At 44.5% G+C, this 25,155-nt stretch overlaps 3 protein-coding genes across 10 annotated transcripts; 2 read left to right on the top strand and 1 right to left on the bottom strand.

Annotated features, from left to right (window-relative positions):
• Positions 1 to 1,176: 1,176 nt before the first annotated feature.
• On the bottom strand, positions 1,177 to 5,599 carry LOC133167080 (mitochondrial coenzyme A transporter SLC25A42-like). The gene is made up of 8 exons (XM_061297615.1): positions 5,309 to 5,599; positions 4,905 to 5,050; positions 3,375 to 3,486; positions 3,150 to 3,175; positions 2,682 to 2,848; positions 2,499 to 2,615; positions 2,283 to 2,434; positions 1,177 to 2,192 (listed from the first exon to the last, which is right to left on the bottom strand). The coding sequence occupies exons 2-8, from the start codon at positions 4,989 to 4,991 to the stop codon at positions 1,867 to 1,869; spliced, it is 987 nt and encodes a 328-aa protein (XP_061153599.1). The 5' UTR covers positions 4,992 to 5,050; positions 5,309 to 5,599; the 3' UTR covers positions 1,177 to 1,866.
• A 678-nt stretch (positions 5,600 to 6,277) lies between these two features.
• mau2 (MAU2 sister chromatid cohesion factor) lies at positions 6,278 to 12,130 on the top strand. Its single transcript, XM_061297614.1, has 18 exons — positions 6,278 to 6,560; positions 6,887 to 6,970; positions 7,095 to 7,190; positions 7,357 to 7,451; positions 7,738 to 7,765; positions 7,929 to 8,084; positions 8,162 to 8,308; positions 8,398 to 8,488; positions 8,567 to 8,670; positions 8,749 to 8,826; positions 8,916 to 8,981; positions 9,091 to 9,174; positions 9,508 to 9,557; positions 9,709 to 9,786; positions 9,876 to 9,987; positions 10,200 to 10,290; positions 10,369 to 10,496; positions 10,799 to 12,130. The coding sequence occupies exons 1-18, from the start codon at positions 6,327 to 6,329 to the stop codon at positions 10,871 to 10,873; spliced, it is 1,797 nt and encodes a 598-aa protein (XP_061153598.1). The 5' UTR covers positions 6,278 to 6,326; the 3' UTR covers positions 10,874 to 12,130.
• A 457-nt stretch (positions 12,131 to 12,587) lies between these two features.
• On the top strand, positions 12,588 to 24,707 carry gatad2ab (GATA zinc finger domain containing 2Ab). Of its 8 annotated transcripts, XM_061296429.1 has the most exons (11): positions 12,594 to 12,775; positions 18,064 to 18,354; positions 20,366 to 20,489; positions 20,583 to 20,714; positions 20,985 to 21,044; positions 21,112 to 21,228; positions 21,310 to 21,513; positions 21,603 to 21,852; positions 21,929 to 22,326; positions 22,411 to 22,567; positions 22,699 to 24,707. In XM_061296429.1, exons 2-11 carry the CDS (start codon positions 18,077 to 18,079, stop codon positions 22,830 to 22,832), a joined length of 1,854 nt encoding a protein of 617 aa, XP_061152413.1. In that variant the 5' UTR covers positions 12,594 to 12,775; positions 18,064 to 18,076; the 3' UTR covers positions 22,833 to 24,707. The 8 variants fall into 8 exon arrangements, with proteins under 8 accessions (XP_061152412.1, XP_061152411.1, XP_061152410.1 ...); XM_061296428.1 differs by having other exon boundaries at positions 12,588 to 12,775; positions 20,985 to 21,017; positions 21,334 to 21,513; positions 21,929 to 22,567; XM_061296427.1 differs by having other exon boundaries at positions 12,588 to 12,775; positions 20,985 to 21,017; positions 21,929 to 22,567.
• The last annotated feature ends 448 nt before the right edge of the window (positions 24,708 to 25,155 follow it).

Raw genomic sequence — 25,155 nt, 5'->3', positions numbered from 1 at the left:
TATTCTCCGGCCGTCACATTCCTTTTCTTTTTTGTGTATGTGTGAACAGCTACTGTCCGCCATGCACGGAGCAGGGCTCCAAAGTGAATTATTCATGCAACATTTGAATACATGCAAATGCTCGGGCGCCCCTTCTTCTTGGCACAGGTCCAGGTTACCTATGGCAACGGCGCCTTCAAGAAGCATCTTTCCTTCTGTCCTCCTCCTCCTCTACCTCCTCCTCTTTCTCTCAATCACCCGCCCCGTGACCACACTAGCATCTACCCAGTGGTATTGTCTCGGCTGTTGCAATACCAGGCCTATGCGCCCTGTCTGTCGGTTGGCAGGACATCCCATAATTCACAGTCAAGGTCAGAGGCAAGGGGGATGAGCGATGGAGGACTGGATCCCTCCCTTCACCCATCCATCCATCTGCTCGGTGCCTGTGGAAAAAAGAGGGAAAATGAAATGGAGGATATTGGTTCATTCATTTTAGGGGGTGAATGAGGCATTTACATTTTAAATTGAAATGCACAAGATTGATAGATAGATAGATTGATAGATAGATAGATAGATAGATAGATAGATAGATAGATAGATAGATAGATAGATAGATAGATAGATAGATAGATAGATAGATAGATAGATAGATAGATAGATAGATAGATAGATAGATAGATAGATAGATAGATAGATAGATAGATAGATAGATAGATAGATAGATAGATAGATAGATAGATAGATAGATAGATAGATAGATAGATAGATAGATAGATAGATAGTTTTAAAACAGAAGTTAAATCCTTGAGGTCTGATCTCAGGGGGCGAGGGGGTCAAGTTTAGGCCATTAGGTGACTATAATCACCCGCAACACGCTGGCGTATTTCTCTGCTGCCACCTAGAGGTGAACATATATTATGGTATATTTAATTTAGTTAATGTTATACTTAAAAAAAACATTTAGTGCTATTACTAGCCGAATAAGTCCTGCAGTAAATATGCGTACGAGAAATACTTGTTGGGCGTAATTGTAACACCAATCCAAAACGAAAAAAGAAACGAAAACTGTTGTCCAAATCGTCGTAAACTGAGGACTCTTAACTCCTAAATGAAATTCTTGAAAGAACCTTAAATGGTTGTAATGAATTGTCAATGAAAAAATCCTCGCTATTTAAGTCAAAACTGATGTTAACAAGACATGTTTGAATGTGCAACTTGCACATTTTTATTTTACTTTCAAAGCCTGTACAGTATTATAATTTGTAACACGGCCCCCTCTTGTGGACAAATGAAGCATTGCTTGCATTGATGATTAATGGCCATTCATTCGCTCATCAAATCACAAAATATACATCATTGGAAATACTAACTGAAGTGTAGCTACAATATTTCGAAAACATTCCATACATATATTTAGTTGTCAATTTATCCAAGGAATGCATGTCGCACAACATTTTCCACATTTTGTTGATTCTCAAAATGAAAAGCCTGGCATTTAAAGCTCATTTGCGTATATTTTAGCGTAAGCTTGCTCTATAAACCCAAAACATTTATTAATATGTATAATTTGATATATTTTTTATAATACAGATTTATTTCTGCTTGTGTTAATCAAAAATACATGAGATGAGAACCTTGGGAAAAAAAGAATTGCATATTGAGTTGCAGTCATAATACTGACAAGAAAATGACAATCAGATTTGTTCAGTCCATAGTATGGTCACAAACCATGTTCATGTGTTTTGAAATCCAAGATGACCAAGGCAAAGTCAGATTATCTTGAAAGAACATACAGTAGTGCAAACGCGGAACACATTTGTTCTTGATAGTTATTATTGTCTCATGAAAAGTCTGTTTTTGAACCCTATTGGTCCAAACCGTGCTGAGTTAGTGTGTGGAGAAGCCCATCTGGTGCACTTTGAGAAGCAAGTTATTTGTGATATCAAAGGTGGTGAAGCTGATTCCTACGGCGACGGGCCCTTTGAGCCAGTTCATGCTCAGGCCTTTATAGAATCCACGCACGACGCCTTCGTTGCTCAAGATTTCACGCATGGTGCCCAAAATAGTGTTGCAGGTGGAGCCGGTGACGCCGGCCGTCTGCATGCGCCGGCGGACCACGTCTAGCGGGTAGGAGGCCGACTGTCCCACCAGGCCGGCGCAGGCGCCAAAAGCCAAGCGCTCCACAGCGGACGGCTGAGCTCGTTTAGTTTTTTCTAGAAGTACAGGAAAGGTGGTTAGATCAACAGGGCTTTAGCTTCCATGCTTATTTTGGGATGAAGATGTAAAAATATTTCTGCAGGTACCTGTGTGAAGTTTCTTGAGGGTCTCATAAGTGAAGAATGTGATTCCTGCGTAGGGGATGACGCCCAGAATCGTGGGAGTGAAGCCCCTGTAGAGTGTCTTAAAGCCTTCTTCTTGGGAAATGCGCACAAAAACGTGCATGATGTTGCTGTACCTGTCAAAATGAAGTTTTTTTTAGTTTTCCCTACTCATCTCATCTACACGCAGAGAGCACTTACATTTCTTTGGCTGTAACCGCCATGCGGGCGCGCACCATGTCCAGCGGGTACGTCAGCATGGCGGCCGTGGTCCCCGCCAACGAGCCAGCCAGCAATCGGGGCAACGGCGGAAGAGCCCTGAAACAAAGACGTGTTACGGCAACAAATAGGAAACTTAATACAACATTGTCCGGTGGCACTTACTTTCCCTGAAATCCGTAGTGGCCCCCCAGCACCTTTTTGTACTGCTCGTGGGAGTAGAACTGGATGGCGGCGTACGGCATGACCCTCACCATGGTGGCTGAGTTCCCCCTCCACAAGCTGAGCAGCCCATCTTTCATGTACGAGCAGTAGATGAGCCTGAACGCCTCCTGTTAGGACGCAAGAAATGTTCCCTAATGTACCATAACACTCAAACCAATAATAAGATTCAATAGGTCATTCTGAATGGCTCCAAAGTAGCAATAAAGAAAAAGTAGTAGTATGCTTCAGGGCTCTCGCTTTACTTGTTAAGTGTGATTTATTTAGTTTTTTTTTTCTCAAGCTATAAATACAATTTTCTGACATTTAATACGATTTTTTTCCCTTGTTTTTATTATAATTTTCAATATAATGCTTAATAAAATAAAAGAAAACATAATCCAGTGGAGATTTTTTGGGATTCAAACTCACCTTAGCTGAAAATCTTTTTGACGACACTAAGGAATGGAAAAACAACATGATTAGAACAACCAACTTTTCCCATGTAGGCTAAACATCTACTAAGAGGATTAGCAGGTAGTTAACAGTTACATCAGACATTCTGTAGCAAGCGAAGAAAACACGATGTCAATAAGTAATTTATGTGCAAAACCTTGACACCATTATCTCAGGAATGTTCTTTTTCTGACCCCTTACCTTGAAAGATGATCTTGGTGCGATCCAAGGGCGCAATGGCGGTTTTGGCGACGGCCCCGGCGAACGCCCCGCACAGAAGGGAGTCCAACGCCATCAAGGTTGGCCTCAAGTCCTGTTGGTGAGGATGCATCAATTACATATATATCAAGAAGTGTTTTCAACCCAACTAGCAATGACATTTTTGCTTATCGCCAACCAAAACAAGACCATATGACCCATCGCTTTATCAAAGCGAGATAGCGCTTCACTAAAACACATTTATTGTCGAAAGCAAATGTCACCAGAGAGATAATTTGTTCTTCAAATTACATTTTCTAAAAAAAAAAAACTATGCCTCAAGTGTAAACTATTATCATGGATGTAACAGTTCCAGGGTAAAAACTGTGACACAGGCAAAAGGTCGGACAGCTCAGTTGAATATAAACAATAAACTATCATTTACAAATCTGAACTGATTTCACCAAGTAAATGCTAACAATAATTGACACACTGCTTCTGTGTCAAGCGTTCTTTGGAGTTTTATTTAGGTTTCATTGTGTGGCATCACTGTCCTTGTTTTGAACACACTGTGACAATACATAACATGATGTTTGTGATCATAGCAATTTGAATCAAGGCAGCTAGAGGCTTCTTGTTAATTGACCCCACCACACACACATACACACACACACACACACACACAAGTGATTGTGTTCAACTTTGGAGGTTAAACGTCATACATGTGCCAGTGCGTGCACATGCTTGCACGTGCCTCCTTTTCCACACCTCAAGGACAGCTGAGCCCAATAAACAACCACTCATAAGCGATAAGCGTGGCCCCACAACAACCACAGAGCCATTTCACAACTCTTATTGAGGCCAGAAGTTATTTTTATTTTTAAATTTCCATCACTTGGCAGACAATTTTGGATTTTTGACAAAAATATCATGCATCTTTATGGAATGTGACAGGGAATCAGGCCAGAGTGCAACCTTTTTTTTTTTTAACTCTTAACAGGAATGCATGTTCAAATGTCACGTAAAACATCACGTGGACTGTTAATAAAAATTCGGTGTCAGTTTTACTGGAACGGATCAATAGCCTCAAACTGCTTTCTATAGGGGGGAATCTGACCCAGTTTTAGGCCGGATGCTACCTTCTTGCTATTTACAGCCAGCCACTAACGCCAGAAGAGGCAAGCCGACTGACTGTGGTATGCTCTCACAGGCAGTGTCGCAATAACAACTCTGAGCTGAGCAGGGGGGGCACATGTTGTATTCATTTAAAACTCCCACCAGTTGCGTTTAATCTGTCTTTAATGAAATAATATGTTCATTGTGTATTGTGAGCAGTTGCGGATTAAATGCGGTTGCTTTTTTAAAAAAAAAAATAATTGCACGTTGGGTTGGAGCAAATGCTCTCACAAATTTACTAGAAAGGCGCACGTACATGGGCGATTAATTTGGTGGTGGTGGTCTTTAATATTGTAGACTACAAATAGGCAACCTTGAATCTCTTATGTAACACAAGAACGTGATTTTTTAACTCACCTTTGTTTTGCTGGAAGGGGGTAGGGTCAGAACTGTGGCCTGGGCGACTGGCATGCGGTTTTGGTGGTCGTGCACGCGGTGGACCATGAGTGTCCCTTACTGGTGATGACCCACACACATGATTCGGAACCAGAGCAAATCGATCCCTGCAAAATAAGCACTGCTAAGGAACATCATGCAGCAATGCTTCTTCCCTTTTTTGTTTCCTTTTTTTTTTATATTTTATCATCAGTCGCTCTGCGCATGCCAATGCAATCTCGTATTCAATTTGGGACGTAAACAAGGGCGGTAGTATGTCCCGAATGACATACAATAAAGATGTAATTTCGAACACACCTCTGAAATAAAACCTAGCAAAGCGATAAATGAAGAATTTTGATTAAACGCTCCATTTTGTACCATACCTTAAGAGGCTTGTTATGTCAACAGTCCTGCATGAACGTTTTGTTTTCACTGCGCAGAGGAGGTCCTCTCCACGCGCAACTCAAGTCCAAAGGCTTTTCGTGTTGATTTGCAATTTGCACCCTCCTCTCTTCGGGGAAATGATAAGGGAAACGGATCAGCTCCTATTTATAGTTCGATCCAAGCGAGGAAACGAATCTGCCTTGAGCCTTTGCTGCAGCACACAAGATTATTTGGGTCTGACAATCCGCCTTCTCAAGAAAGTGGGACGAAACTGCCCACTGTTTTGGACTACAACACCCACAAGCAAAATGGGTCGCGGGGGAAGTCTCGCGACGCTTTTCGCGATCTTGGGTTGCCAGGTTCTCCCTTCGTTTGTCCTTGAAATGTTCAGCGTTTTGCAAGGGAAAACTTGTCACCAGATATTTTAACAGGCTCAAACGAAAATGTAAGATCCTGCACAATACATGTATTTGAATGTAATCATGTTTCTATATTGTTTTTTTCTAGTTTTATTTATTCATTTATCAAGAAGGTTGCAAAGGAATTCTGACTGAAATTCTGTTTTAATTCTTCCTGTGGAGTGTGTGTGTGTTGTAAACATAGAGACAACTGCCACACACAGAAAGGGCAGAGATTTGAACCCAGAACTTTATAACTGAACCAAATGTGATAATCAGTAGACCCACAGTAGTGCCTATAATAAATATAATAAAAATAGGCAGTGGAATTCCTGTAAAAAGTCTACACACCCTTGTTCAAATACCAGGCTTTGTGATATGGAGACATCATTTTTGAGCATCAACAACACTTAAATAAGAGAGTTTGCCGTTGTTTATATAGTGAATTCATGAGACGACTAAATTTTAATGACTACATTTTGGCAGCAATAACATAAATCACGCAAATGTTAAACTAAAGGCTGACCAATTGGCTGGGACCGAGGGCTTTTAAAGTCAGCATCTGGCAACTCAGCAGCCTGGCCTGTGAGCGCTGAAAAACTTGTTGTTGTCAGGGAAAATGGCGTCAAACGTAGAAGCCCCGGAGCGCTGGTACCTCGCCCTCCTCGGCTTCGCGGAGCATTTCCGAACCTCCAGTCCGCCCAAAATCCGCCTTTGCGTGCATTGCCTCCAGGCTGTGTTCCAGTTCAAGCCGCCACAGAGGATAGAGGCCCGCACGCATCTTCAGCTGGGCTCGGTCCTCTACCACCACACCAAGAACAGCGATCTGGCGCGTAGCCACCTGGAGAAAGCGGTGAGCGGGCTTAACCAGCTAGGAAAGAGCGCGGATGCAGCGCTGGAGCGGGCGGGTGTAGGCCATACTTTGGGAAACAACGAAAACACCCAAGACTTCCCTAAACGCTTAGTTTACATTTGTCAATTCGTCGCATATTGCTATTTTAACGAGTGTTTCATTTGCTTCACTACATAATGACACGTTCTTCCTCATCGGGCGCTTTCATCCTTTTCAATGCTGTACAAAATTAGCTGCTGAATGGCTTTCTAAATGGGCCAATATGACAGAAAACATCATTAACGTGACTTTGGACTCTAATAACGTTTATATACCTTCTTTTGCAGTGGTACATTTCCCAGCAAGTTCCTCAGTTCGAAGATGTCAAGTTTGAGGCTGCAAGCATCTTATCAGAACTCTTCTGCCAACAGGTAATATTGGGGATGTTCGTGTACTTGGGGATTTAGCAGGATACATACTTTTGCATACAGGTTTTTAGTTACTCATAATAACTTTTGGATTTATGTTCTGTTGTAACTGGTGGTGTATTTTCAGAATTTGGTGGACTCTGCAAAACCTCTTCTGCGCAAGGCCATCCAGATTTCTCAACAAACACCATATTGGCACTGCAGGCTGTTGTTCCAGCTGGCGGTACGTGTCATATTCTGAAAGAAGCATATGAAGCTGTTGTGGTCAAAATAGCGCACACCTTAAGACTTAGCTTAGCATTCACATTTCCCGAGTGGATCTCCTCTCTTACAATTCAGCGAAATTTCAAATTGCAAACTATCACAACAGGAATTTTCTTATTCCACAGCAACTTCATACACTGGAGAAGGACTTGGTGTCAGCGTGCGACCTGCTGGGCGTCGGAGCCGAGTACGCCCGCGTGGTGGGATCGGAATACACCAGGTATGTTTCAGCTCACATTTTCCAAGTTCTTAGAATTTATTATTTAGTTTTTAAGGCATTGAAACAGTTCACACGTGGGCAGAAAGCTTTTTAATCTAACAAATGCTTGCAGTGTGAAAGTCTTCCCCTTTTCGATATATAAGCCTTTTATCTTTCTTGAGCTCATATTGATTTTTCTGAAATGTGTATTGGCACTGCCTCATTTAATTATGGCGACGTAAATATTGACTGACTTGACTGATTGTGAGGAATGCTGACCCCATGCTTTTGCTTTTGGCTCTTCAAGGGCGTTGTTTCTCCTCAGTAAAGGCATGGTAAGTTTAACTTTTATTTCTCAACTTGTATGAGTATGAGGGCCACCTTGAAGACGCTGAAAAGTTTTTGTTAACTAAGGAAGTCATGTAAATGATTTTGCTTTTCTTGTAAAGCTACAGTGAAAAAATTGTCATTTGGTACTTTTTCTTAATATGCCAACAGTTGCTGCTAATGGAGAGGAAGCTGGGCGAGGTTCATCCCTTGCTCACCTTGTGTGGAACCATCGTAGAGAACTGGCAGGGAAACCCTATCCAGAAGGAGTCCCTCAGGGTCTTCTTCCTGGTTCTGCAAGTCACGCACTACCTGGACGCTGGACAGGTACCGTCAGCATCAACCTTATTATCTTGGATACAGCTTTTGTTATTTGCGATTGAATCACGTCCGCGTTCCCTCAGGTGAAGAGTGTGAAGCCGTGTCTGAAGCAGCTGCAGCAGTGCATCCAGACCATCTCGACGCTCCACGACGACGAGATTCTTCCCAGCAACCCCGCCGACCTCTTTCATTGGCTCCCAAAGGAGCACATGTGTGTCCTTGTTTACCTGGTGAGCATTGCATTGGAGTTATGTTGATGGTTAAGCACAAACAGTCATGTAGCGCAGCCATTTGAAATCATTTGGTGCGCCGCCAACAGGTGACGGTGATGCACTCCATGCAGGCGGGTTACCTGGAGAAAGCACAGAAGTACACGGACAAAGCGCTAATGCAACTAGAGAAATTAAAAAGTGAGCGAGTTCTTCCGCTTTGGGCAAACAATGGTAGCGGAACCACCTCCTCACGACATTCTTTATTTCTCTTGATAGTGTTAGACTGCAGCCCCATCCTCTCTACCTTTCAAGTCATTCTACTGGAGCATATCATCATGTGCAGGCTCGTCACTGGCCACAAGGCCACTGCGCTACAGGAGGTATGTGCGACCTCTGCCCTGCATATCCCGCTTCATATTTGCCAAATGAACACTCCGACGCGCTTTCTCTCCTTCCAGATCTCGCAAGTGTGTCAGCTTTGCCAACAGTCTCCCAGGTTATTCACTAACCACGCTGCCCAGCTCCACACTTTATTAGTGAGTATTTTCGAGCCGAGTTTTTAATGGTGTAGGTTTTACTTCTAAAAAAAAAAAAACGAGTCAATTGATTTTTCTGCTTCTGCCAGGGCCTCTACTGTATCTCGGTGAACTGCATGGATAATGCAGAGGCACAGTTTACCACGGCCTTGCGGGTAGGCACATCCCTTTTTTATTTTTTTGCTTTATGTGTTTGGATCATTTCTCGGCTGCCGGGTGGAGTCTCACTCCCGCTGAGTGAAATGTGGCACTCCTGTGTTGCAGCTCACCACACACCAGGAGCTGTGGACTTATATCGTCACCAATTTGGCCAGCGTTTATATTCGGGAAGGCAACAGACACCAAGAGGTATGACAGTGAAATGCAGTGTGGAAAAGAAAAATATTAAACCGCCTAACAGATCAAAGTTCGTTTGTACTTTTCATCCAAAATTGGCTAAGATAAGCTCCTGCAGACAATGAATGGATGAATCTTCTGAAGTGAACTTTGCACATTTAAATTCTACGCTTCAATTCGGTTGAATGACCAGGCCCATGTTGTCAGTAGCACAGTTCTCCCACCAGAGGGCGCTATGAATGATTTATGACAAGCGATCCAAATTTCTTAACTCATCGAAGAAACCATGCAATCTAGTTACGTTGATATGGTAATTATATAATGCATGACTACTCTCTCCTCCAGTTGTACAGCCTCCTGGAGAGGATAAATCCAGACCACAACTTCCCAGTAAGGTAAGATGATGTTGAATTTGTTGAAGGTTTTGATATTCTATTTAAAACATCTTCATCAAGCTATGAAACAAAACGTGTGTGTAATATCCAGCAGTTAAAGAGACTTTGTAAAGTACAACGTAGTGGTAATAATATCTTGGTCTTTGGTTAGCTCACACTGCCTCCGCGCCGCTGCTTTCTACATCCGGGGACTGCTGTCCTTCTTCCAAGGACGCTACAATGAAGCAAAGTAGGAGGACTTGTTTATTGATTGATTTCTTTTTTCCTCCACAAAGACAAGCCCTTGACGCGTTCATATTCTTCTTCTTCTCTTTCCAGACGCTTCTTGAGAGAAACCTTGAAGATGTCTAACGCCGAGGACTTGAACAGACTGACTGCTTGCTCGCTGGTTCTGCTGGGCCACATCTTCTATGTGCTGGGCAACCACAGAGTAAGACAGAATTATTGAGCCGAATGCGTCTGTTGGGTTGTCAAGGTTACTAGCAATTTCTAGTTGGGCAGGTGACACGTGAGAGTTTCATTCACCTTTCTTTCTCCTCATCTATTGCGAAGTTCATTTCAATCTATGAATGAAATTAATTGAAACGATTGAAAAGTTCAACTGTGGCTGATTGTTTTTCCATTCTGCTTTGTTCCATGCAGGAAAGCAACAACATGGTGGTACCGGCCATGCAGCTGGCCAGCAAGATCCCTGACATGTCCGTGCAGCTTTGGTCCTCGGCGTTGTTGAAAGGTACTACTTGTGTTCATTTCAGTTTTTCTTTTTCTTTGCATGACGTAATCAAATTTTGACCACATCTTTCACTTACAGATTTGAACAAGGCACTTGGGAACACCATGGATGCCCACGAAGCAGCTCAGATGCACCAGAACTTCTCCCAGCAGCTGCTGCAGGACCACATCGCCGCCTGCAGCCTCCCCGAGCACAACCTTATCAGCGTACGTGAAGGACTTTCCATCTCTCCCCAATGCTCTTTTATTAGAAAGTCAAAATCAAACAATTTTGTTTTCAACCATCGTCTTAAAAAAGCGAGTAGCATTTTATTTTAGTTTGATTATACAGTGCTTAACTTCTCTTAATACTTATTGTTATGATAGGAATGCTAAATACCTTGAGTTTTTTGTATGGTAGAATTCCCTGTGGGAATAAAAACAAATTGACTTCCAAGCTGGTCTTGTAGATACATGGATGCTTTGAAAACATGTACCCATGCACCTTTTTTTTTTTTTTTGCTTTATAGTGGACTGACGGCCCTCCTCCTGTCCAGATACAAGCCCAGAATGGTCCCACTACCAGTCTTGCAAGCCTGCTATGAGGAAGACTGTGTGTATGTGTGTGTTTGTGTGTGTGTGTGTGACTCACTGTGGACGTGCAGCTGGTACATTATCACAACATAGTCTAAGAAAGTTGGTAACCAGATCGTTGTTGGTCAAGATCTAAGTGAATTTTTAATTTCCCAGTTCACTACTATCACAGTTTTAATATACTGTAAATCAATTACCACTACTGTCGTCATCTGGTTGGGTCAGGGCGTGGAATTTGGATTGGATTTCAAGTAGGGGTGGACCACTTGTCTTCTCTCACCTTGCAATTGTAAAAACTAATAGCAAAATCATCATAAGAAGCTCCCAAACATTTCACCCACATGTGCTCTTAATATACCATCACTAACGTTTGTTCAAAAGATTTTATATAATATGACATAAAAGTTCTCCACCCCCTACTTAAGAGCTTCACGTCAACCAGAAAGCCCCCCCCCCCCCTCTACATTTGCCAGCTTTCCTTTTTATTAGCAAGGAAGACGGGGTGATTGGTAGAAGGGTAGTAAAGATGTAGAAACAAATTAATTTATTCATATTTTTGTATGTTAAATATTTGACATCATGCTTTCGTTGTTTTGTTGTTGTATGGATGCCTTTGTTTCCATTTGCATGGAAGTTACTGATGTTGAATTCCTTGTACATTAGTTTCTGACCTGGGTTTGCGACTAAGATATACTCGGTAGATATTTTTTGCACAAAATCCATAATAGAGAAGTAAAAAGACCTCTTGTAATATATTTTCACACAAAATAATCAGTTGGAATGTTGCATTTTGTTTTGCTAAATTAGAGTTAGGGTGCGTTTCTAAGAAATTTCAGTGTTCATGTATGGATCTGACATCCTGCAGTGGTTTATGTCAGTTTGTTTTTGCCACACTTTCCATAATATATAAATTTTTACAAATCAACTTATGTTTTTTAGTTAACCATTATTCTCAGTTTTTTTTACATACATTTTTGTTACGCTCAATTGGTCCCTATTCGTTCTTCTCAATTATGTTCTTTGCAGACTGTGCTTATAAATTCACCACTCATTCAACCTTTTATTGTACAGCGACATTTTATAAAGTCAGTTTAGTAAGGTGTCATGTATTTTTAGCCCTAACGATGTAGAGATTTCAACGCTTGGTATTTATGGCACTCAGTTTATGACACAGTTTAAGCTTGAGTACTAGTTATACTCTATCAATGAATATGTTTTTAATGCTCATGATGTTTTCAATAATTTTCCAATAAAAACCATGAAATAAACATTGTCATTGCAAATGTATTTATTTATATCTACATAAAAGCAGTACATACGCAAATATTGCAGAGGGATGTTTACTGTTGCAATGTTAGACAAAATCTTTTTATATTTTAAATTTAATAGATTTTATGTGTATATGGCGGCTCATGACGTGTGCATACTTTAAACTGTAGTTGCTAATTATGTCCAGTGGAGGTCGCACTGACGACCACTTACCAGGCAATCATTTTGCGTTGACACAACAGCAAATATTTGTATTTGCCAAAATATTGCACAAAATAAAATGGGATTTTTTCCAAATGTCTTTACAGTTATTGAAATTATATCAGCGACCCTTCTATTTAGTTGCATGCTTTATTTTGATTTACACACGAGGTCAGTGCAACTCTGCAGTATGCCCCCCCCCCCCAACAGCAGAGAAGTCGGAAAGGCAACATTTCCGAGGTGTCTATGAACGCGGCATGACGTCGCTTGTGGTGGTGGCAAACATTAGCGACCGGAGTGGCAGCGGACGGAGGAGAGGGGTTCCCCTGGATTTTCTTTTTTTTTTTCTTTATTTTTTTTTTTAAACGCAGAATCCAGCAAAATACAAGTATCAACACCCCTGGGAACCACGGGGGAACTCAACCGGGCACCCGCTGGACTGCGTAAGTCCAAGCATTGCTCCTCCGTAACAACTTCCACCACGTTTTGTATTGACAATCACATCGCGACGACACGGGGGAACTTTCTCCGGCGATGCTAGCTCGCAGCTAGCCTAGCAGCATCGCGCAAGGTAACAGTTTGTGCACTCACACCTCAACGCAGCCGCGGTGTGCGTAGTCTCCAAACTCTCGGAATATTAACACCAACTTCACCGGCGAAACTTCATATAAGATGCTCCAATAGTAAGTTATGACGTGTGTTTAACCCACGCGTGGGCTGCGATAACGTCAAAGTAGGCGAAATGCACGAATGTCCGTGTTTAATTAACGCCAGACTGGTCCGTGTGAAGAATCAAATTAGCGACAGTGTGTCTGGGCAGGCAAGTGTCCAGAGAGTTAGCATCAGCTCATTAGCAGGCTAACATAGCTTGTTAGCTCCGTGGGATCAGGTCGCTCTTCATTGTCTGTCGTGTGCATCGCTATTCGGACACGTACCCCCAGCCAAATATCACACGTCTTTATTTATGGTAGTTTCACTAGTACACCCAGGGAGAACTCGCCGCTTGGGGAGAGCGTGTTATTTTTTTTGACTATTATCAAAAGGATGCTGTTAATGACCAGTGGTCGTTAGCTCGCCTTTTAGTTAGCCACGGTGTTACAAGCCGGACAGATGGGCAGGTTGTTGTTACTAAGCCACGAGATGGCTTCTTCTTCTTCTTCTCTTTTTCTTCACTTTTATAAAGTTGTCAACATCAAAGTTTATTTCAACACCAGCCCCCTTTCCCTCATCGTCGTGGGGGGAAGACTTGTTTTTGTGTGTGTGCGCGCGTGTGTCTTTGCACTCTGCTCGCCGAGGTGCTATTATTACGCTCCCGTAAAACCATTGAGCCTAAAACTTTGTCATATTAGCTCAACCGTGAAAAACCTTTGATGGAGGCGTAATGGTGGACGCTTGTGCCTCCGCCGGGGTGTACGTGTTGTGTCTTCTTCTTTTTGGTCCACGACGGATTAACTGCCCACGTAATCAAATCATTGTGCTCACTACACTTTGTTCTCGGTGCGTTACACCATTGTTTTAAATGCTAATCACATTCATATTGAAATAGGCTTTTGCGCACTGGCTTCAAGCCAAAGCAAAATGTGCATTTCACAAAGCGAAACATATCCCAATATCAAAATAATGCAAATTTACTTTGGGGTATATGTGTATTTTGAAGGTGCCTCTTGAGTACCTTTATTCCGGGATAGTCAGCCATCATTGACTCTGCAATACTAACTTTCATTCCCTGTGGACAATTTGGAATCCTCAGTGAGCATAACAAACATGTTTTTAGCATGTTGGAGAAACCCCACGGGAAGCACAGTGTGAACATGCAAACTCCACAGAAGAACGCCTAAACTGAGGTTCAAACACAGAATCTCAAAACTGAGAAGCAGATACACCAAACTCTTGCCCGCCCAGCCGCTTTGATAAAAAATAACATTGCAATGGAAAGGTGTAAGCAAAGTTTGAAACAACCCACATTTGCAGATATGCTAATAAATAATGCTTGTTTGATGGCTTTAAATGACTCGTCTTATGTCACGCTAACTGCCCGTGCAAATTCTTCTCTTCTCACGTCGAAAACGCACACGCTGAGTTAATCCTTTAATGCTGGTTGAAAATGAGGTCTGGTGAGATGTGTCTAGCGACAAGTATGGCACCTAATAATGTGTGTGTTGTTTTGGAATATTTTGGAGTCGTTGGATTTCGGAGGTCCCAGTTCTGAACAAGGAGCCTTTCACACAAGAGCAAATTGCCTCCCTCGGCCTGGCGATTGGGGCACGTCGCTTTGCATTTAATGATGGACTATGGATTTGCACGGGGTGTGCAAAGGGCGGGGGGGGGGGTGTCTTATTATAGAAAAGACTCACTGAGAATGATGTGAGCAGACATGCATGACTCAAGAGCTACTTTTTATCTGAAACTGTTTTTGTATTTCCAGCACCTGCTAAGATGACGATGACACCTGGAGAGATAGCTTTGTATATGGCGGTCGTACCGTTTTGTTGATCCATCCTGTGATGAAACATTTCTCATCTCGTTTCTTCCATTGTGGAATGCCGTTGAACAAAGTGGTCGAATGCTCCGTCATTACGAAAAAGGTTAACAGGAAGTGTTGGTGAAACTAGAGTGGCGCCCAAAAACATTGGCAGCACGCACAAGTACTGGCACGTTTACACTTTCCTATTGACTGTGTTTTTTTTTATGTCTTTGGCAAAGCGGCCATTTTATAGCCATGTTGCATCACATGACTGTGACCAGTGTACTGTATTGCTTTGCCCACGCGCCTCAGGGCAACTCTTCAGCGTTCGGTTGACTGACCCATTTCTTATTTAATCTGTTCACCATTTCAGACTCTAGTACATGTACGTGTGGAGTTTACACCAGGCGCCGTTTGTAACAGACGGGGATCGGGTTTGGGCCCGGGTTTCCTCTACCATTCTCCTGTTTTTACCCAAGTGGAACCCGCATGACCAGTATTGCCTGAAATGGTGTCTTGTCTGCACGTCTGGATGTTTCCTTGAAGGAGCAATACTGCCAATCAATTATATTTCTATCAGAAACCAAATGTAATGTTTTTAATCACTTTGTATCTAGCTCCTAAATTCAAAAGTTACATTAGTCATTTGGCAAAATGCTGTCATGGTTTACTGTTTCATGGTATGGTGTTTTTTTTTCCACTCTGGATTACATAGCACCACTTGTTGCTTGGGCGTGATTGACCGAAATTGTGTTTTTTATGGAGAGTAAAAAATGTTCGTCTCGTTTGATGCACGTTGGAGTCATTTTAGCTTTTCTTTTTGTCCCTTGGTTTTCTCCGGTCACTTCCTGCTTGCATCCATTTTTGAGAAATGTAATCTGATAGTAGTTTGCGTGCGTCCCGGCCGGCCCTTGGTTATGTTAGCGGCTTCTGGTTTAGAGGATTATAGGGAAACCGATTTGACTGTAATTTCATATTACTGCTGCGGGTGGCAGTTCCTTTTAATTATGGCGAGTAAATGTTTTTGGTCGATAAGATGGGCTCTGTTAATAGTGTGAATCAATTACTCGATGTGGCGCCGAGGCTTGTGCGGTCCCCCCGAAAATAAAGAAGCTCGGAAGAACGTTTGTCATTTGACTGGGATGATCATTTGATTGAGTGATTATAAACACTTCCATTTGTGTGTGATCCTAAATGTTTTGCCGTTGAATCTAGGCGGACACGTGCTGACATACTGTGACTTCAGTTGGCCGCGGGCGCTTACTTGCTCACACACACGCACAAGAGCACACACTGGCAGTCCGGCAAATTCAGGGTTAAAGGCTTCCATTTTGTTAGGTAACACCCTAATGGTCTGATCCGTCAGTGGCGTTAAAATGGCAGGGGCTTAACCCTTTCCGTTCGGGACGGAACCAGTAGGGAGGGACACGCACGTACGTAATCATGTACGAGCACACGCACCCACACACACACACATACTTACCTTCTCTGTTTTTGTGTGTGTGGGCGGTGTGACAGGACAAGGAAGCGTGTTTTTCACTTTGGCACAGTTAGATCACGTCTCCACTCGCCACATGTGCGCGACACCCCCCACCCCCCTTTCCTCACCAACATGTGTCCCCCCCCCCCCAAGCCTGCAGGTTACCTTCTAACATTATTTTGTGCATCTCATTTTGTCATGATCATATATAATCCATGATAATGACAACAATGAATTCTGTCCATTTATATGGAATGAATTGTGTCTTAAAAGCAGTTGAGGTAAAATAGAGAGTGTAATTGTTTCATTGCATGTACAGTATTTCGAATGTAGCCATATTTGACATTGCAGTCCTCTGTGAATAAGTTGGAATCAATTCTATGAGCTGGAGGCGCTCACAACTCGCAACACACCACAAGCCTCCAGAGCTCCTATAGAAGAAACCAAGAGACGAGACGTGGAAAACTCCCGGGAGTAAGCATCTCACTGATGCAACAATCACACCCAGTCATACACAGTTACCCTCAAGTGTGTACTGTATGTGCGCCACGTGCATGTCCAACAATTTTGTTTACCGGATTTGTTGCTTAGCAACGGGAACTGATGAGCCTCAGGATGACATCCCCTTCTTCTTCTGGCATGTTTGTGCTGACCTGCATCTCAGCTGTTCATAGTTACAAGCATCGTTTGGGGCTTGGCGTTGTTTGAGTCATTCGCTGTACATTTGGAATTGAAGAAAGAAGTCGTTTCATGTTACTTTGAGGAGTTGATTGTTGAGAGAACTTGATTTCGGGTTTTGCTTGAGCGCACCATTGATACGTCGACGCGCCTACTTATCATTCTGGTTGACAGGCTTCAGAACGTCATTTGAACATTCCAAAACCTGCCAACGTAATTACTGTCTGAGTAGGTCCTTTATGGGAACTTGTAAATCTCCACAATGAGCAACTCGTTTGGACCAGTTTTTATCGAGACACCTCACTGTTTCTGAATTGATGTAATGCGATGATGTCACGCTTGTCGTTCTACCACGTTGCCTTTTTTTTTTTTTTTTTTTAGATGGCGTCGAGAGCTGAGGAAGCCTCGTGGCCAGCAGCTGCCCTAGTTGGGATTAAATTTGAATGTTGCACTCTTTCTGCTGCGTAATAGGTTATGTGAGAAGTGGCTTTCATCATCTTACTGTCCTGAAAGAGATTTGGGTCAGCATCTGGGGCACTGGCAGTAGGACAAGATCCAGGCTGGACCCTTTTTAAGACTGCAAGGTTTTAGCTAAATGGAACACTGTCAATGCCCGTGAAAGACAAATTATCAATAGAAACAAGATCCACTCTCTCCATTATCACTGTCCCATGATACACACACACACACAACTCAGTAAAAGAACACCACATAGAGTCATTAGACAGCTTTCAAACTCACAATGAGCTCAAAAAAGTGAGATCATAGATTAAAAAAAATAAAAGCATTGATGTGGCAGTGATGTCACAGAATCAATGAAACAGAGTACATATTGAGCGTCCAATCAGATTGCCATCCTCTAACGCTTCCAGCTCTTTCATATTATTTGCATTGAATCGGCAAAGTGCTATGATACGCTTTGATGTCTTGCTTGACGCTCGGTGAGGGACTGAGGCGGTTGCTATTTTGAAGTCAAATAAAGAGGAGGATCTACGTTAGCATGAATTTATGATTAACATGCCGTCTCTGCGCTCACACTCGTTACGGGTCCTGGCTCAGCATTTTGTTTGTTTGTAACGGCCATGGTTTTCCCTTTTCCATTTCTCCAGGTTGAGAGCAGCCATGTCAGAGGAGGCGGTGCGCCAAACGCGCAGCCAGAAGAGGGCCATGGAGAAGGACAGCACGGGAGACGTGGACTCCAAACGGGTCAAGATGGAGAAAGGGGACGGCGAGGGAAGCCCCTCGGACCTGGACAGGGCCGAAGCGGAGGGCGACACACTGAAGAGCGAGCCGTCGACCAAGTTGGCGGCCGGCATTTTAAAAAGCGGGGAGGTGAAGGCCACCATCAAGGTGGAAGTGCAGACGGGGGACGAGCCTGTTGATATGAGCACATCCAAAAGGTGAGGACGGACGGCGCTTTCCTCCATCTTGTTTGCTGGCAGACTTTGACTTTCACTTTAAGACGCTGATAAGAAAACATTTCCTCATGTACAATAAGTGTTGTCTGCACGTAACTCCTTCCTTCCTCCATCTTCCATAATCAGCGTTTCCTGATGGCACTTGCGATGTGGCAGACGGCACATTGATCCGTCTTTCTCGCGAGGGGGGAGGAGTTTGCTTATAAAGTTATTTTTAGTGTCTTTGCGTTCAAGCTCAATGCCTTGTGGTCCACTGGAGTTTCAGGTTCCTCTCGAACTCAAGCCAGCGCCAAACAGGAAGTGGGCTGGGCGGCTGCCGCTCATTCTGGGTTGGGGTGGGGGGGAGTTGATGTGACAGTGGGGGCATCCAGGCTCCATTTTCTCCCACGGCAGCACCTGAGCTTTGCCTCGCTCCTCACACAAAATGAAGACTACGTGTCACAAACTGGTTCCAACTGGCCGTTGCCATGGTTTCCACATTGGAAGGAGCAGTTGGGCGAGGGAGGGGCCCGGAGGAATGGCGGGGTGTGTCACATGACCACGCCGACGAATGCCTGATGTCATGTGATGAAAGATAAATGCGTGCGGCGACGCCATGGCAGTTGAAGTGGAAAACGGAGAGCTGACTCAGCTCACTCGGTCACCTTTGAACCGGCCTCGGCTCGGCGTACGTGTCATTAGTCACCAATGCATAGGTCTTCAGAGAAATGTTGGAGCCTGCAGGTCGCTTGCTACTTTGGAGTTGCAACCTCATCTCGTTTCATCAGCTCCTAAGTTTCCTTGCTGACTTTAGTTAAAGCCCCATGCAAAGCTCACGTCGTGGCTGCAAATAACTGTTACGGTTTGAGCCGTGCTTATGGTGTGCCGAAGCATGCAGGAACCTTACATAACCAAACCTGATGTCGGGAGCGCTTCCTGACTGAGTGGCAGCGATGAGCCTTGTTTTGTCCCGTCTTTGACAATTGAAATGTTTCTGGAATGCACAGGGCTTCCTCCTCAGGGCTGCAGAAGGGCAAACTGTCAGGCAGACGCTAAAAAAGTACTTGAGCGAGCTGCCCATCATTTTAGAACTCTTGAACGATTTCAAGGGGTTTTTTGCTGTGTTGCGTATGGTTAGTTTCTGTGCAGCTTCCTGTGACGCCGTACTGCCGCTGAGGTCTGTTTAGTAGACGGCGGTGGCGGTTTAGTAGCCACATGCATGCGAAGACAGAAGTGTGCACCAAAGTGCAAAGCGAGCGAGTCGGGAGTATAAAAGATGAACAAGTAGCGTTGGGGGGGAGGGGTGCGCCAAGTAGCGACTGGTTGAGTGACTGAGTGAGAGCGTGTACACAATAGGTTGGCTCCTGGCCATGTATTCCCCTCCCCCCATCACTGTCACCCTCTGCCGTGTCTCCGGCGGACCTCCGCTCGGCTCAACTTGTGACTTTGGCGTCGGCAGCTGGGAGGGAGGGGAGAGCCGAGGCCCAGGCTCTCCGTGGCCCGCTAGGCCACGAAGTAGGTGAGGCCTCGAGGTTCTCTGCGGTGAACCGGGCCCAAGCTTCGACATGTTCTCAATCAGTCTTTCCAATGTGGGCGCGTAGTTCGCTTAGAACCAAAACCTCCACGTCACTCAAATCATCTTCAGCCAGGTCTCCTTCCAACTTTGACTTTTTTGTCGCCATTGAAATGAGAAGGGAGACAGGGAGACCTCTGTGCAGCCATGGTGTTGTTTGTTTGTTCCTTTGTTATTCTCTCGCTTGCTCCCGCTGCCGCCATTACTCTATTATTGATCCCCTGGTTCTTGTCCTCTTGTGTGCCTCAAAGCACATTCTCACCACATTGGGAGGGTGACCAAAATTGTAATTATATACCGCCTCCTAGTGGAAGTCGGCCAAAACAACAGGTACTGTGCTGCCGAGACTGCGGCCCCCCCAAAGTTGAGCACGATCCGCTTCGTTTCCCTAATCGATGACAGATTTGTAAATGAAGCGAGCGCTTGTTTTAATGCCTTCAGTGACGTCAAGAGAGAGCGCCAGCCGCCATCACCAGACGACGTCATCGTGCTGTCAGACAACGAGCCGTCCAGTCCCCTGATGAACGGCCACTGCTTCAGCAAGACTGACACAGAAAAACTTATGGTGAGAAAACAGCAGCACCGCTTTGCTGCCGTCTATTTTTGTACCATCTTTAATTGCTCTTCCCCCCCCCCCCCCCCCCCCCCTCATATGCAGAAGAGTTCTCCCGAGGAACGGGAGCAAATCATCAAACAGCTCAAAGAAGAGCTCCGACTCCAAGAAGCCAAGTTGGTGCTGCTTAAGAAACTACGACAGAGTCAGATTCAGAAGGAAAGCACGGCTCAGAAGGTAAAAGACAAATGGGAAAGGGGAGGCTCAAGTTCATGCTGGGTCAGGAGATTAATATCTGACGGAGTTATCTCCCGAGCTATTTTGGGTCTGGATAAAGCTCGTGTTGTGGAGTAGTCGATGTCAACCTTTTGGCAGACAGGCACTGACTGATCACCTCATTGAGTGATCCATGTCCAACATGCAGAAATGAAGAGCGTGATGACAATCTGAAATACCTTCAGGATTGTTACTTTGTGCGACTACATTTTCTTTTCTTCCATTCCCAAGGTGTCTGGATCTGTGGCAACCCCTCCTCCCTTGGTAAGAGGCAGCAAAGGGCCCCTTCAGGTACCTCAAGTGATGCAGAGCGGCAAAGTCGATCGGTCCGTTCAACACGTTCATTTATGTCCAACAGGTAACAGGTCGCAGCTCAGGCACGGTGATCCCTCCGCCTCTGGTGCGGGGCGGTCAACACGTCCCGTCCAAACACGGCTCTCAGACCGCCATGCCTCCTCTGGTCCGAGGAGCCCAGGTTAGTGTGGAGATTCTTCACGACCACCTTAAATCTCCCAATTCCACTCACAATTCTGCCTCTTGCGTGTGGTGCGATCAGCCTGTAAGCGTGACTCCCCAGCAGATCGCCAGCCTGCGTCAGCAGCAGCAGCAGCACGGCGGCGGCTCGGGCCCGCCTCCGCTGCTGCTGGCTCCGCGGGCATCCGTGCCCAACGTCCAGGTCCAAGGACAGAGGATCATTCAGCAGGGCCTCATCCGGGTGGCTAACGTGGCCAACAGCAATATATTGGTCAACATCCCGCAGGTGACACGACAGCCCACCTCGTTGAAGATTGCGATAAAAAAGATTGGGAAAGTAGATGATGCTCAAGTGGGTTCCGCTATTCCGTCCAGGCGTCTCCAACGGGCATGAAAGGCTCTTCAGCGTCGCCCAACTCTGGCATTAACGACTCGCCCGCCAGTCGCCAGGCCGCTGCCAAGCTCGCGCTTCGCAAGCAGCTGGAGAAGACGTTACTGGAGATCCCGCCGCCCAAACCTCCTGCCCCCGAGTTCAATTTTCTACCCTCCGCCGCCAATAATGAGTTCATCTACTTGTTGGGGTTGGAGGAAGTGGTGCAAAAACTCCTGGACATGCTCGGTAGAGGTGGGTGGACTTTTCGTTCTGTTATTAAGTCTGAGGTGTCAGTAATGTGTATTAATGAGCCCAACGCCACCCGCAGGCAATCTAGGTCCAACAGCCGGCATGTCCAGCTCCATTTCCAAAGAGCCGCACACCTGCACCCAGTGTAAAACCGATTTCACCTCCCGCTGGAGGAAGGAGAAGGCCGGGAGCATCCTGTGCAACCAGTGCATGTCGTCCAATCAGAAGAAGGCTCTGAAGGCCGAGCACACCAGCCGGCTGAAGGCGGCCTTCGTCAAGGCTCTGCAGCAGGAGCAGGAGATCGAGCAGCGCATCCTCCAACAGGCCACCACCTCCTCTGCCACGCCCGTCTCCAAAACCACCTCATCCTCTTCTTCGATGTCCAAAAGCGAGGTGCTGATGTCTCACCAGTACAAGCAGGTCCGAGCCGCCATGCCGCACAGATCTGTGATGGGACATCACTCTGCTATTAAGCAAGTAAGCACCGTTTGGCGGACAAGCCCGTTTGTCGTGTCGCCGTATTTTGCCGCCGCTTGTTCACCTCGGCGTCATTCCTCGCAGCTGCAGAGCGCAGTGACGGCGGCGGCGTTGAGCAGCAGGCCAAGTAAGCACGGGGCGTCGGCGCGCTCACTCCAGCAGGGGGTGAAGGTCAGCGCCGGTGGCAGCAACAGTAACCAGGGCAACGTGACTGCCTGGAGGAAGAGCAGCGGCAATGCAGGTAGCTGACACGGGAGTCTTACGAGTGGAAAATGTCATTTTGCTCACGTTGGATGAAATGAACTCCTTCTTCAGAGCTTCGTCAACCATCATGTGCAAAACAATCGGGGTAACCATATTATGTCCCGGCAGGTGTGACCATGGCCTACGTGAATCCCAGCTTGTCCGCCCACAAGACCACCTCGTCTGTGGAGCGCCAGCGCGAGTACCTGCTGGACATGATCCCCTCCCGCTCCATCTCCCATGCAGCCAATACATGGAAATAATGCCTCCCCCACCCTGTCCTCCATTTCCATTCTTATTCCCCTCTTGTAACATCTATGATAGCCATGATGCACCCACCCACCCACCTATAAACATAATCATTCTAATCCTTTCTATGAACATGATGCAGGGAGGTCAATCCGCCTTCTGTTTTTTGTTTTGAAGCGGAGACGTTCCTCCATTTCCTTGTGGGCCCATTCCCCAAGTCTGGGATGGAAGAATTGTGTCCAGGACCCCCCCCCCCTCCTCTCTCCTCCAAGGTGGTTTGGATTCAAAAAAAATTTTTTGGTCGACCTTAGAGTGGGAGCACCCGTGGAATTCCCAAATTCCTCCGTCTATGGATTAGACCGGGGGCAGATATCAAGATTATTATTATTAGACACAACAGAAGACACGCCTTAGCCCGGTGTGGTTTCTGAACTGCAGATCTCGTCACAGGGATTGTTCGATCTTCAAGGATCATCGAAGAAATGACTTCAGCTTTGCAAAAAAGAATAAGAAAAAAACAACTAAGACTGCGCACACAGACTGCCTCTTCTCTTCAAGCTCCAGCGAGTACGGCAGAAAAGCCAACGTGTGTCTGATTTTTTTTTTTTTTTTTGTATGGCGGAATGTTAGGATTCTTGTCTGTGTTCAATTTTGTGTTTTTTTTTTTCTCTTCCTAATATTGTGCTCCTCCAACGTTTTGGAAGTTACCTCACGCCGAGGTTGGAATTATACCGGCTCCCGTTACTGTTGAAGGTGGTTTTACATCTGCTGCTTTCCACATTGCCGACTTTTAAATCCGTAGACAAAAAAAAAAAAAACGTTTCATTGAATATTGTAACGGAGCCTTTTGTAATATTTTGAGGACTGTTGTTGAGGAAAGAAACTTCCAAAGAACTCATGGAGCCCAAATGAAATCCCTTCGGCTAGAAGGTTTGGAGTTTATTTGAAGCCTCTCTGGAGTAAACACATGATGTCATGCTAAAACTGGAGGGGGGTTGTCAGGAATGTCATTTTGTGACATGATTTATTATTATTATTTGCTTTTAGTCCTTTAGGTTGTGGTGCATTGTTTTCTTCTCTAGACACAATTGTCTTTGGCTTTTATTTATAGGGTCACGCTATTAGTAAAGACATGCGTGTGAATTGATCCCTGTCAAAAAAACGCTGGACAGCTTTCAGAATGTAGCGATGCAAACAAACACCCTCCAGGAAGTCTTTGAACCAGTCAGCTTCTACACAGAACCCCCCCCCCCAAAAAAAAACCCATTCATAATTAACATTTGTAAAATTTTGGCAGCACGGGAGCCAAGTGGTCAGCACATCTGCATCACAGTTTGGAGGTACGGGGTTTGAATATCACCTTTGGCCTTCCTGTGTGGAGGACATTCCAAAATAACATGCATATTAATTTTATGGAAGATTTTCCATAAGTGTGAATGTTTGTGTATATGTGCCTTGTGAATAGATGGCAACTACTTCTGGCTGTACCCCACTTCTCGCCAAAAATCGAAAGCTCCAGCTCACCTGTGACTCAAACGAAAAGTGATATTAAAATTCTTATATGGATTTGTTTTTTTGTAATTTAGTACACATTTGAAACAAATTGAATGATCCAAAATGGCTTCCTCGTTTCACTTTGGATTTGAGCTCCCATGTCCTAAAATCCACGAGGGAAACATCGCAGGTTGTCTCTACATTCCTGAAAGGCAAAAAAACGTGCAGCAACAGCCCACATTTTGTGAATGCAAACGATTGAAATCAACATCATTCCGTTTGTTGGTGGAAAAATGTAGCCAAACCCACACTGAAAAGAAAAAGATGTATAAGGAGTCATTTGTTTTTTTCACCCCCCCCCCTCTATTAAATAATAAAAACTAATTTTAACCCTACATTGGCTGAATTCTTGTCAATCATAAATGTAGTCGTTATAAAGAAATCATTATGACGTCACTAATGCAACGCACAAGACTCAAAATTGTGTAAAGTATATCTGAAATATCAAACGTTATATGAATTGAGGATTAAATTCCCAGTACACCTGCACTTAAGCAAATTGTATTTTTTGTCTACCTTAAAAAATAGAATTTTAATGGATTATTAAATCATTTTGTGTGTAAGATTGCACTGCGAGATCTTTAATGACCTTTTTTGGTCACAGGAATTCTTGGTCCAAATTGCGGTATTTCTTTGTCACCGCTAGATGGCAGAGTTTACCAAATGTTGCGTTTTGCACCCCTTTGACCTCCGATATCTATTCTCGTTATTTAGAGTTTTTGAATATCTGAACACTGTCTGAAAAATTGTTTAATAGATAAAAGGTATAGTAGGACTATTTTT

Source organism: Syngnathus typhle, linkage group LG14, assembly GCF_033458585.1.
Source record: "Syngnathus typhle isolate RoL2023-S1 ecotype Sweden linkage group LG14, RoL_Styp_1.0, whole genome shotgun sequence".
NCBI lineage: Eukaryota > Metazoa > Chordata > Actinopteri > Syngnathiformes > Syngnathidae > Syngnathus > Syngnathus typhle.
This window is presented reverse-complemented; position numbering and strand designations above follow the sequence as displayed.

Coding starts and splice junctions, on each gene's coding strand:
- LOC133167080 (XM_061297615.1), bottom strand. CDS start 4,991: ATGGTCCACCGCGTGCACGACCACCAAAACCGCATGCCAGTCGCCCAG. Junction 2,616..2,681: donor CACTACGGATTTCAGGGAAA/GTAAGTGCCACC, acceptor TCTTTGTTTCAG/GGCTCTTCCGCCGTTGCCCC. Junction 2,435..2,498: donor GCGGTTACAGCCAAAGAAAT/GTAAGTGCTCTC, acceptor TCATTTTGACAG/GTACAGCAACATCATGCACG.
- mau2 (XM_061297614.1), top strand. CDS start 6,327: ATGGCGTCAAACGTAGAAGCCCCGGAGCGCTGGTACCTCGCCCTCCTC. Junction 6,971..7,094: donor CAGAACTCTTCTGCCAACAG/GTAATATTGGGG, acceptor GTGTATTTTCAG/AATTTGGTGGACTCTGCAAA. Junction 9,988..10,199: donor ATGTGCTGGGCAACCACAGA/GTAAGACAGAAT, acceptor TGTTCCATGCAG/GAAAGCAACAACATGGTGGT.
- gatad2ab (XM_061296422.1), top strand. CDS start 18,077: ATGTCAGAGGAGGCGGTGCGCCAAACGCGCAGCCAGAAGAGGGCCATG. Junction 21,045..21,111: donor GCAGCAAAGGGCCCCTTCAG/GTACCTCAAGTG, acceptor TATGTCCAACAG/GTAACAGGTCGCAGCTCAGG. Junction 22,568..22,698: donor GAAGAGCAGCGGCAATGCAG/GTAGCTGACACG, acceptor ATGTCCCGGCAG/GTGTGACCATGGCCTACGTG.